Source organism: Austrofundulus limnaeus, unplaced genomic scaffold (assembly GCF_001266775.1).
Source record: "Austrofundulus limnaeus strain Quisiro unplaced genomic scaffold, Austrofundulus_limnaeus-1.0 Scaffold2284, whole genome shotgun sequence".
Taxonomy (NCBI): domain Eukaryota; kingdom Metazoa; phylum Chordata; class Actinopteri; order Cyprinodontiformes; family Rivulidae; genus Austrofundulus; species Austrofundulus limnaeus.
Genome location: NW_013954686.1, coordinates 6,913 through 19,944, shown reverse-complemented (window position 1 = coordinate 19,944; position 13,032 = coordinate 6,913). Strand labels below are relative to the sequence as shown.

The 13,032-nt window shown below is 42.3% G+C and overlaps 1 protein-coding gene across 1 annotated transcript; it reads right to left on the bottom strand.

Moving 5' to 3' along the window:
• Positions 1–272: 272 nt before the first annotated feature.
• Positions 273–9,693, bottom strand: mn1b (meningioma 1b). Its single transcript, XM_014034768.1, has 2 exons — positions 5,129–9,693; positions 273–777 (listed from the first exon to the last, which is right to left on the bottom strand). The coding sequence occupies exons 1-2, from the start codon at positions 8,640–8,642 to the stop codon at positions 695–697; spliced, it is 3,597 nt and encodes a 1,198-aa protein (XP_013890222.1). The 5' UTR covers positions 8,643–9,693; the 3' UTR covers positions 273–694.
• Between the last annotated feature and the right edge of the window lie 3,339 nt (positions 9,694–13,032).

Genomic DNA, 13,032 nt, shown 5'->3' with positions numbered 1-13,032 from the left:
ACAGAAAATTAGGAAATGATGGAGTTTCTTAAAACAAATGTAAAAGTGTTTAAATTACGAATGAAAAAAAAATCAGAATTTAGGTAAATTTTGTATTATGATTTTAAATGCATGTGAATGTTTTTAATGTTACTTTTATGTTGTTGATGTAAAACCTATATAGCCACATGTAGTGTGTACGGTACTTAAAGGTCTATCAAAGAGCATGAAAATGATAAAAAATGGATAATAAATTGAATTCTTTTCACTTCTATAAATGCAGATGGTGACTGTTACCCATTTAGTCGTGAGCAAAACTACATGCTCTGTGGTAAAAACAAAAACAAAAAAAAAAAAAAAACAGCCACCTTCTGTCTCTTACTCTCGTGCTCCATCAGTCTCTGCTTCTGTCTCCCAGAAGAAACACCTCCAATGTCATAACTCATTTGTCAGTTCGTCAATACAAATTAAACTGCGCCTGACGACTACCTGTATGGCAAATAACATAACCGCTGCTGGCAGCGTGACAACATCCACACCTTGAAAAACCAAAAAACCCCACACACACCTTTTAAAAGCTGTTCTACTCTGGGAGGCTGCCCAGGGGGCTCTGTGCCACTTTATGGTTATTGTGGAGGTCACTCCCCATGGCAGTGGACGGTTGCCACATGCGTTTTCTTGAATGTCCTCGTCTTTGACTTCTCCCCGCACAAATTCAGCGCCTCATTTCCAGCTGCATCCAAGGAGAATATTTACCACATGCTGAGACAAGTTTCAGTTTATTCCAGCACCCATCCCCTGGGAAAAACAAAACACCGGATGAGCTTCTATTTTGAAGAGTTGAAGATCCAGCAAAGCAAAAGGCTTGACACCTTTGTTCATCTTTTTAGTTTGTTTTTTTTCGTTTTTCCCCCATCTCTCTTGATCAGTCACAAATGCTCTTCTTTAACAGGCTTCCTTTGACTGTCACTTAACGCTCAACATCGAGCCAAAAAAATATAAAAAAACACCAAAAAAGCAGAGGAACATGTAAACAAAAGCACAAACACCTTCTTAAATTCCAGACACGTTAAATGCAAGTCAGACTGTTTTTTTCTCAGTCCCGCATCATTTAAAAGTCAAATAAATACTCTTAAATATTTTCAACACATTAGAATGAAATGTGCACATTCCACCCAGCGAGACACCTGAGATGGAAGCCAGAAGCTGTGAGCCTGACACAGAGTTGAAATAAATCAAACTTTACGTCTTCAGCTGACAAATCCAAACGATCAAGCTGCACTGACAACAATCCAGGCCTTTGTCACATCAGGCATGTCGACACACACGCGCACCTAAAACGGTTAAAAAAAGGGGCTATCTTTATATTTAAAACACAGTCTATGTTGTTCTTAAATACATTTTTGTAAAAAAGGGTAAATATTGGTCGTAAAAAGTTTTTTTTTCTTCCTTTTTTTAATATAATCTCTGCCAATTGTAAAAAGTCCATTTCTAGTTGTTGCTGGTGGATAATTTACAACTTTAGGAAAACAATAAAACACGTGCTAATTGCTATGATTATCATAATGATAACTGCAGCATAGGCATATGGGTAAAAAGCCTTGTTGTGATGCGTGCTGTTGCAAAAGTCAATATGAAACACCTTGTAATGACAGGTAAAGAACATAAACCGCCCCAAGCTGTTTTTACTACATTCAAGCATGTGTCAATCACTTTCGTCTTTTTCTTTTCTTTTCTTTTCTTTTTTTTTTTTTGAGATGGAAAGGGAAACAGAAATTACCGGTGTGATTTGCGGGGTGGCTGTCGCACTGAAATGTCAACTCCGGGGTAGTCTCACAGGACTGCTCTCCGCGGTGGAATATCAATAACATGGCTGCACGTGCGCTTTCCAGTAAAGTGTGATAAGATGTGAGCGCCTTTTCTTTTCAAAGTGACGGCGGTTTGGTTATTATTAGAGCTGTTTTCAGGTCTGATCAGTTGGATGTCAAAAGTGAAACTATTCCACGAGGTCAGCTGTGAAGTGTTTTAACGGAAATGATGAGAAAAGGATGAAAAAAGTAAAAGTTGCACAGGATATGTGACAACACGAGTAAAAAAGAAGTCAAAATAAAATTAACTGAATCACTTCCTACGCCTGCTGTTTATCAAGGCTGCGCACGAGGTTCCAAATGAACAGTCAGCTTCTTGGTAAGATATGAAAAGGAAAAGGAAGAGTGTAAGAAAATTTATTTTTCTTTTTTTTTAAAGTAAATATTATCAAGTGACACTGAGCAAGGGAGCTAAAACACTGAGGTGCACATTATGACAAAGACAGGAGGCCAAATGCGTGATCCGAGGGGATCATCACGACCACATGCCACAAAGGGACAACAGAAAAAGTGAGCTGGGAAACACTTCCTGAAAGCCCAGCTGAACTTTTATCTGCTTGTTGTTGACACATTTAAACGCTGAGGAAGTTATTGAACATTCGCAACCCCTGTCCTTTTTTTTTTTTTAATCACATCGAGCAATTTCTCACAGCACCAAACCTGTCGAGTGAAATCCCTTGGTGTTTCACGTCTTCCCAGGGAAACTGCAACGAAACATCAAGTCTGAACCAATGTGACCCTTGACCCCTCCCGCTTGTTTTCAGTCTCATCTGTGCACACTGCGTTATTCACCAGCTGAAGCTCTCAACCAACAAAAACACAGAACTACTACTGAGCTAAAACAATGATTTGCTTGACACAAATGATCTCAGAATTAAAACATTTTCTTTAAAGTTAAAGTTATCAAAAATTTAGGTAAATAAGGAGTGCTAAATAAAAATACTTCTGATAATTTTTTTGGTTAGTTTAAAACTATTTTTTGTATTGAGTATTTGAGCGTGGAGCTGTTTTATTTTCAGTGAGCATAACCAGAAATATGATAATCGTATACAAAAGTCTAAAAGAATTCAAAAGCTTACAAGCTCTCCCGTACCTTAGATAAAAATAAAATTAAGAACACTGTGTACAACTTCACCTGCATCCATAACTTTAAACATCAAAAATGTGCACACTGAATTAGCCAATGGTTCAGTGGATGATGAGGATGATGACGATAAAAATGTAACTTAAACCTAAAAGTAGCAAAAAATAAAAAAATAAAATGTCTCATGTTCATATATACAGTTAATATTTGATCAACTTCATTAAAATGATCTCTTCTTTCACGAGTAATATTTTATTAAGGCTAATGGACCTCTGATTTATTTGAAATTAGTGTCACTGGCATTTTCTCGCCTGTGGCAGATATTTTTTCTTTTTTTGTTTACAAGATTGACGACTTGAAGCTAAACTGAGTGGTCGAAGAGAACATTTTTTTGCGGTGAGAAAAAGCCTTTGGGATGTTATCTTTGGGAGCTTACACTGTGGGCTATGACTTATCTTAAATTATTATGTTATTTTGCTCCCCCTCCGTGTAACCTAAGCATCAGATTCAATCTAAAAAAAAAGAGCCCCCCCTCCCCTCCCTTTCAAAACAGGGCTCAGTCTTTTTTTCCCTTCATCTTTGCTGTCTGAGGCACTCAAATGAGAAACTGTCAGGAGCTGTGATTTGTGCTAACTAGCTATCGATCGCTTCAGAGCTGCATGCCTTGAGTCCACGCAGGGAGGGCTGAGGGAGGAAGAGGAGAGGAGGAGGAGAAAGAGGAGAAATCAGGACTAACTATAATGCATTTAAAAGCTAGTGGAGTTTTCTTTTTTTTTAATTTATAATGTAAAATGTTCAGTCAGCCCCAGAGAAAGTAAAATACAGCAGAGCAAAAGTGGGCTGACTTCTGATTATGGCTGTTTTTTATAACTAAAAATTACAATAAATATCAAACCATGGATTTTGAAACATCAAGGTTTTAAACTGGTTTGAAAAAAAAAAAACGTTTGCATTGATCCTTTATGAATGAACAGCAGCACAGTGTAATAAGTGGCTCTTTGGGTGTAGTGTTAGAACCCGACACCCTCTCTCTGCACGTCTCACACCAACAACGTGCCCGAACGCGATGCGCGCTCCCGACACCGATCAGAACAAAGAAGCGCAGGAGGAGCGAGACGCACAAACCATCTAAACATCCACACACTCTTAACATTAGAAAATGTGCCAAATTATAGTGTTAGAATGCGGGAAAATTCACAAAAAGTAAATAAAAAGTAATTATTATTATTATTATTAATATATGTGCTGCCATAAACATGTTGCAAATTACATAAAACTGTCAAGTCACTTGCATTTAAAACATACAGTAATTATTTGCTCCTGTGCTGTTCCATTTTTTTCAATTTCAGACACAATAAAAAAAATCTTAGGAGGCATTTGAAAATATCTGACTCCAGCTGAGTTGCTTAGATATCAAACAATAATTAAAAAGAATGAAAACAAACCTCCTGAAGCACTGGATGATTTAGATGAATTATTTTGTCCCGTTTACTGATTCTAAAACTGCATGGCAGTAATTTCAACACAATCAGTAATCCCTGATATCCTGTCCTGGAGATTTAAAAATCAATCCACTTTGACCGGCTCGGTATTATCCCATGATAATGACAAAAACAAACACGTAATAAGAAGGCGAGGGGGACCCCCGCTGCGCAGACGCATCTTCTCACAAAGCTATTAATCTTCTCAATGTAGTTGTTCACCCTGAAAACTGAGATAAAGAGCCACAGGAAATGTTTACTTTTCTTCTGCTGTTTTTTTTTTCCTTTGCCTGCAAACTAAAATAATGCTTTAAAAAAATAAAAGCAATGTTTAATCATTGAAATTGCTCTTTCTGGTTCCTTCTGTTTTCTTTGAAATTTACAAATAAAAAAAATCCACAGATTATTTCTTTATAAAATTTTAAATTATGCATATATTATTTTTAGTAGTTTCATATATAAAAATAGAAATTACAGTGAAACAAACTGAAGAGCCCTGGACACATTATGGACAAATGGCTCTATTTTACCACCTCCACATGTGCATTTTATATTTTATTGTGAACACACTTAAACTGCAATTCAGATTAAAAAAATACAATTTTTGTAAATTTAAGTGTACTGTATTTAGGAGAAAAAACTGATCAGTTACTAGAAATGTATTTGCAAGAGAGAATTAGACTAAATAAAATTAAAAAGAGGGAAATTTTATTTACCTTCTTTATTGTTGTTTTGGCTTTTATTTTTTTCCCAGGGTCCCATGGCCTTGTCATCCTCTGACCCATCCATCATGGCCTTGTCACCAGGCACGTACCAGGTGGCATGCTGCTCTGCCATGAGGGCGTCAAGGTCAATAGTGCCCATTGAGCCCTTCCCAGCATCCGGGCTGCAGCTTGCCAGCTCATTGTCTCCGTTCTGTGAGGGACAGTCGCCGCTCTTTTTGCCATTCTTCATGGCCAGAGGCTGGTCTTCTGAGATACTGAACTGCTGCCGCTGTAGCTGGATCTGGGCCTGAAGGATCTCCAGAGGATGAATTTCTTCCTGGCCAGAGGTGCTGGATGGAGTGCGTACCTGCTCCACCCCAGGAGTGCCCGGGTGGCTCACCCCACTGGCCCCGGTGCCCACACCAGCATTCAGTCCATAGCTGTCTGGTGTCGAGGTAGTATGATTGTTAATGCCCATGCCCATGGGCTTTTGTCCATTCATTAAACTATGATCACTCCTCTGCATTTTAGGTGAACCTGTGATCATGGGGCTGCGATTGGGCTTGGTGGCAGAGGCTCCTCCTGCATCCGAGCTGGATGACACTTCGTCCTCGTTGCCGTAGTGGGTGCTGACATCGTCAGGAAAGTCCACTCTTGGTGAGCTGCTGTCAGACTTGGCAGCGACACTCTGAATGCCACTGTCTAAAGAAGACATCAGGTCAGCCTGGTCCCCCAACATTAGGTCGCCTCCTTTTCCCCATGAAGGTGACTGGAGGTGCTTCTCATGGGGCGTGCCCCCACCCCTCTCCCCAACGCCAGCCGAGGGGGTCTGCTGGCCTGGACTTACAACAGGGTTCCCATTGTCAGAGGAAAAAAAAATCCCAGGGCTTACATGTCCACTGTCTCTTTTCCTCCTCCCTCTCCCTCTCCCACTCCCTGTTGCTGCCTTCCCCTCACTGCACGGGGTAGCGTCCATGTTGTAGTTTGGGGAGAGGGCACTGGCTTCCCCCTGCACCGTCTGGCTTTGACTTACAGGCTTAGAGTTGCTATTCCCGGTGCCAGGCATCTGGCTGTTCTGGGAAGTGCTGCTCTGAAAATACTCAGGACCAGCACTGCCAGTCCCATTAGATGTGCTGCTATTAATGTCCTGCTCTGTCTGACTTAGTTTTCGCTTGCCCTCATTTTGGTTCTTCTTGTTGAACGTTACATTAAGATTTGGGGCCCCTAGGCTTGCAATCATGTTCTGGCAGGCAGTGGACAGGGCTGCTAGACAGCTCTGGCCGAAAACACTGTCTTTAGAGCTGGTTTTGCTGAAGTTCCCAAGGGACAGAGCTCCGAGTTTACTAACAGATGACCGCTGGCCTGAGGGAAACTCAGACTGAGGAGGGTAGCTCCCTGGTGAGGTGCTCACCCCCTGGGATGCGTTGTGTGCCGGCCCCTGGCGGTTAGCCCCCCCATATGGAAAAGTTGGCTGTGCTCCCATCGGAGGTGCAGGAAAGTCAGCCTGCCGCCTTTCGACTGGTGCGTTCGGATGTCCCGCTCCTGCTCCTGGAGACTGCATTTGTGACAGGTTGCCCATGTTGCCACTAAACTGTGAGTGCATGCCAGGAGAGTGAAGGGTCTGCACATGTCCATCTCCTGCTATTCTCATGGGGTCCTGCATGCCCATGCCTTGCCGAAACATCATCCCGGGCCCATTCTGCTGCAGCCCTATATCATTAGGCCCAGGCTCGTTACCTGCTCCACCCAAACGCCGTGACATCATCTCTCCAGGTGGGTGGGACCCCTGAAACCAGGAGCTCTCCTGAGTTACGTGAGGATTTTGTCCATCCATGTTGGGCATCCTGCCACCGTTTTCCCTGTCGAAGTTTGGCTGAGGCATGTTTCCAACTGGACCTCCATGAGTCATTGGGCCAGGAGGTACATCACCATGGTGACCCAACTGCTGGAGACTGGGCTGTCTCATCCTCTGCTGCTGGTTGCGAGAGGCCATCTGTTTGATCATCATGGCTGCGTTCTGGCGCTGCTGCAGAGACTGTGGCTCAGGCCCTGGATGCTGCAGGGGACCTGGTGCAAAACCTTCATTCACAGGTGGGGTGAACTCTCCAGGGAGGCCAGGGTACGCCGAGGGAGAAAGGTGGTTATCCATACTGCCACACCAGCCTTCACCGCTGTGTGTGTTAGGGAAATCAAACCTGGGCCTTTTCGCCATGTTTATGTAAGGAGAGTCAAAGTGTTGCAGTCTCTGATTCGGGGGCTGTTGGGAGGGAGGAGGAGCCGGCTGTTGCATATTAAACATGGGGTCCCCATAGGGGTGCAAACCCCTATTTTCCAGTCTGTGAATGGGATATTCAAACTGGTTGTGTTGGCCAGGCATCATGACCCCTCCATCTAGAATGTTAGGGTTTGTGTTGCTGGGCTCAGCCTGAGGGGGTCGGGGAAGGCCAGGGGGGCACGAGTTCTGTCTGGCTATCAAACCAGCCTGTTGTTGTTGCGGCATGAGGGTATGCCTTGTGTTGACCCCCGGCTCCATTCCCACGGGCACCTTCCGGCCATTTCCAAAGCGCTCGAAAAACACTCCATGTTGTGGCTGCTGGGGCTGCGGTGGTGGCTGGTGTCCCTTAGAAATGGCCTGCATGCCTGGTGTTCGTGGCATGCCGGGGTTCCCTGGGAAATTTCCACTGGGAACAGGCCTTCCTGGCCCAAAGTGTGGTATCTGGGATTCTGATTCTGATGGGGAGAATACAGGTACATCAAAATGTCCAGATGGAGGCTCACTTGGGAAGTTATACTCTAATCCCTCCACAGCTCCCTGGTTGGGCATCCGTCGAGGCTCCAAGCCATGAGACTCAGATGAGGTGGACGAGGAAGATGGAAGACCATGAAAGGATGCCGCTCTGTTAGGTGACTGGTCCAGGGGCAGACATGGCGCAGGGACAGCGTGGTTCCCACTGGGGGGACCGTGATGTTGAAAGTCTGGTATGTTACCTGGCCGCTGCTGCTGCTGTTGCTGTGGGAAGCCGTCTCCTGCTTGTCCCTCAGAAAGAGGGTCAAATCCTTCTCCAAAGCCCTGCTGAGGTGCGATGCCATTGTTGTAGCCCATTAGCCTGCCACCGTGCAGGCATGATGACCCTGGCTCCGGGCCTCCAAAGTTCCCACTGAAATGAGGGTGATGTTGGTGGGGGTGAGGTTGATGGCCGTGTTGATGAGGTTGCTGGTTGTTAAAAAATCCATGCATCGGTCCTTGCTGCTGCTGCTGAAGTCCACCGCCTCCATGCATCTCTGGGTGTCCCCGTGGGTGAAAGTTCCCATAAGGCTCCCCGTTCATGTTCATATTGAGCCCCAGCATTTGTGACTCGTTCATGGGGCCCATGCCGGGGTCCACAGCTCCAGGCGGGCCTCCAGCATGAAAGCCTGGGCTTTTATAATGGGAGCCCATGTTCAGTCTCTGTTGGTTTATGTTTCTCTCTGACTGGCCAGGGTTTCTGCTATTAATTTGAGAACCAAACTGCTCCAGCCCAAACATACTCCCCTGCAATCAATCCCACATGACGGCCAGTTTGCCAGACGTCGGCTCACTGTGTATTTTTCCGTCTGTCCCCAAAAGCAAATAATAATAATAAAAAAATGGATACACAACAAACTTCTTAAATGTTTGTCACAATGAACTAATTATTTCTTTGTTTCGTATATTTTAAACATAAAACTCATCAAATAATTTCTTATTTCTTGAAATAATTAGAGTTTTCTTAACTTCTCCAAGGACGCGCAGCGGAGAGGGGACAGACTGTGTCCAAATACGCACGCAGACTGTGTCTGTTTCCGCATGAATGCGTTAAACAGCTTTTCAATTTTTTGTTGGATTTTTTAATAAAAAAAAATTAAACACGCCTAGAAAAATAAACTTGCGTCTAATATTATTTACGACATTCTAAAGCTCTTTTTTATCCTGCGCGTAAAGGGGAAAAAAAGCTCGCTGAAGTGAAAGAAAAGCGCAAAAAATATTTAAACAATATTTTCTTATCTAATTTATTATTCCAGCTCGACATTAAAACGTCCCAGAAAGACTTTTTATATACGGTCCCATACTGGAAATGAAAAGAAAGTCAATTTTGGAGCCGTGCAAGGATCAAACTGCCTCTTTGGGTTGAATAAAAAAGCTACTGCCCACCGGTGTCCTTTAAAATCTTGAATAGAGGCAGCTGAGCAGACTTCAACACAAAAAGTCCAGCGCGATGGATTAGTCCAAACAACAAAACCACGAGACCTTGCAATTCCAGGCACCGGTGAACCGAGACTTCAGTGTCTGAGGAGAAGCGCGGCGGTGCGCACCGACTACCCGCACTCCACAAGCGCCGAGCGGCTTGACAGCATCCTTCCCTCACCTCGCTGCCGCTCCGTGCTTCTCCTCTTCTTTCTTTTTTTTAAAACTTGTCTTTTCTTTTTTTGTGCACTCCGCTTCTAACGTGTGTGCGTCCTCCTCTTGTTCACCGCCTCTTGTCTGCTGCTGGTCTGAGCGCGCTCGGGCTGCGACGCACAGAGACACCCTCTCCACGCTCTGTTCTGCCGCTTGGCGCTGTACGCGTCCGGAGGAGCCAGCAACAAGTTTTGCATTTCTGCAGCCACTTCCATCCAAGAGGCCTCAGCCAATCACGGAGTCCCGTGAAAGCTGGAAGGGGCGGGACGAGCGCCGTTAAGGTGGTCCGCGGAGTCAACGAGATTATAAACTCCGGTGTGGAAAGGAGATGTTTTTTTAATCTCTAAAATTTCACTTGAAAAGTCGCGCTCAAAGCACATTTGAACTGGTTGCAGCCTAGTTTTTGAGATAAAAAAAAAAGATCTATTAATAAAGGGGATTTTCTTTTTTTCTTAGCAGTGGTCCCCATTGGGATCGGGGGTCCAGTGTGGGTCAAGGAACGTTAAATGTGAGGAGATCTACGCAAATCATATTAACTTAAAAAAATCATTGTCAATAGATTATCCTTAATTGATTCAAATAAAATCAGGGATCATAAATTGATTAAAATAATAATACATTGGCCGATGAAGCTTTTTGCTAAAGGAGCAACAATTTAATTTTGTTGAACCAAAGCTAAAATGTTTGGGAATCTCTGAGCTAGGACAAACTTTTTAAACACTTTAAACAAGCTTAACTGTAAGTGACTCATTCATTTCCTTTACTAAACTTGTTTTTCAACCCACTAAAAAGTTTGACAGGACAGACACACCAACAAGCAGATCAGCTGATCAGCCTGCAGATTGTTTGTTTAGGTATCTGCTTTTAAAAAAAGCTGTTTGACAGAAACTGAAGCCACAGGTTTGGATTTATAAATTCTTAGGATAAAAAGTCATAGTCTGACATCTAAATCAGAACCCCTAAAAGGAGCTTCAGCAAACAATGAAATGCTGCTCAGTCAGAAAATAAGAGCTGAAGAAGACAAAAAGAATCCCTCCAGTTTTCTCTGTGCGAAAATGTAAGTCCCAGTGGAGAGAAGAAAGAAGGAAAAATCCTCCTTAAAAGCCCACCAGAAGTAAATCATGAAGATGATATTGGGGTCTTCAGTTTCAATAATCAATAGTATTCTGTTACTGTTATGGTCTTTAAACTAAAACCTCACCATCAGAAGTTATTTCAAGGGTTAATTAGCTGTGGGCATGAAAGAGCAGAGGTTATCTGTGGAAGGTCAAGTGGTGCTGTATCCTAAAGATAAGACAGAAAATATATAAAAACAGTTCATGTGAGACAAACACTGCAAAAAAAATTCACCTAACCAAGTTTTAAAATCTTATTTCCAGCCAAAAAGTCTTTTTGATCTTGTTTTGAGACTGATTTACTAAACAAGAACTGATTGTGTAAGAATAATCATCTTGTTTTCAGAATGTATAAGATTATTTGTCTTGTTAGTCTGAAAATTTGACTCAAATTAAGTCAAAAATTTCTGCCAATGGAGTAAGAGGATTTTACTTGGTAAGATTCTTGAAATAAGTTATTTGATTCAATTTTTTCTTATTTCAAGAATCTTACCAAGTAAAATTGTCTTACTCCATTGGCAGAAATTTTTTTACTTAATTTGAGTCAAATTGTCAGACTAACAAGACAAATAATCTTACACATTCTGAAAACAAGATGATTATTCTTACATAATCAGTTTTTGTTTAGTAAATCAGTCTCAAAACAAGATCATAAAGACTTTTTGGCTGATATAAGGTTTTAAAACTTGGTTAGATGGACATTTTTTACAGTGCAATGAAATCAAACAAAGACTTTTATTCTGGCTTGTTTCTACATTCTTCATGTAGGTTGGTGTTAAATTTATACCTGAACTCTTAACTTTGTTTTTTCTATCAAATTATTTTCATTTATTCATTTGTTTTTGGACTGTTTAAAAACATAAACTATTCTCCTAATTGAGTATTTTATTGTAAATACAGTAGCTTCTTTTGCTTTGAATTCATGAGTGCATTTATGTCCTGAACTTTATCATCAGAAATAAATGAAAGTCTATTTCAGTCTAATTCTGAAGGGAAAAAAATATATATAAATTTCTTTTATTGATCTTTTTAAATATTTGTGTTGATGAAAGGAGAAAACATGCCATCTTTTCTCGACTCTGTGAAGAACAGGAGGAGGATTTGGTGACAACCAGTACTGCGCCCCTCCTGGGGGTGGGGGGTGGGGGGTGGAGTTAGAAAAGCTTTTATCAAACAGACACAGTGCCACCTAGCGGTCGTCTCCATAGAGAGTACAGAAAAGATGCCCCTGCTGAAGCTTTGAGAAAGCACATAAGAGGTCTAGATCCACACAAAAAATGAAGATAAAATGTTTTGTTTTTCCAATAAAATGAAATCCTATAAAGTTGCAGTGCGAAAAATGTGAACATTTTAATGCAACATGATCACATGTCAGTGTGTAACTTTTGAGAAATTAAGCTTAGCTTTTCTGTCTCAGATTTAGAAACATAATTTCAAAATCTTTTTTTAGCATCACATCATGGACGATTTGGAGCACATGCGCTCCCCCCCCCCCCCTTTTTTTTTATAGCAGCATGTCCTCATGAAAACAAGTTTGTGTGTGGCACAAACTGCTGTTTTTCCCAGAAGCACACCATGTGTCCAGCCCAGCATCCAGAGACTGTTTCCCATCAGGACAAGACACCGAAATGCACTTCTTCCACCTCAGAGGACAGCAGCTCTGCCAGTGAGGAGGACAGCAGAGCTGCTGGTGTTTTGTAAGAAATGGAGTAAACTAGCTGCAGGTAGAGAGGAGAAAAAATGTCAAGTTGTTTCAGGATGTGCTAAGGGCTGCTGTGCTTGTGCTCTAAAACAGAGCCACACTCTCCGTGTATCTGTCTGATGGACCACATCTGTATTTGGAAGCCATCTATATTTTTTTACTTGGTATTAAAATAGATGCATATGCTGTCCTTTATCCTTCTCAACTAATAAAGGCCATCTACATAAAAAAAAAAAGCCCTACAGTAAAAGCAGCTCAACTGGATGAAAAAGAAGTCCTCTGCTTGACTGTAATTCTACTAATCCTGCAGTGAGATTCCTGCTGGCTGCCTTCTTCTCCAATACAGAAACAGTATGACAAACCCACAGTATGGTGTCTTCCCTCCAAAGTCTCCAGTGATGAAAAATGCAGCTCAGAGTGGCTGTGGCTGAGGCGACATCATGACAATGGACAGTCTGTGAGCTTTCGAGCGCTGTCACATTACCACTCTTCTCTGTTGTGATTTAGTGCTCAATTTGTCTCAATATTTTACTCAACAGGACAAGGTAGCAGAAGTGGGCGCCCTCTTTTACCCTTAATTCACGTCGTTAGGCTTTTCCTCAGCTAGACATATATTACAGTGGGGGGTTGCCCAAAGAGACAGTTCCTTCCCTTGTTTTGGGGGTGTGTGTGTGTGTGTGTG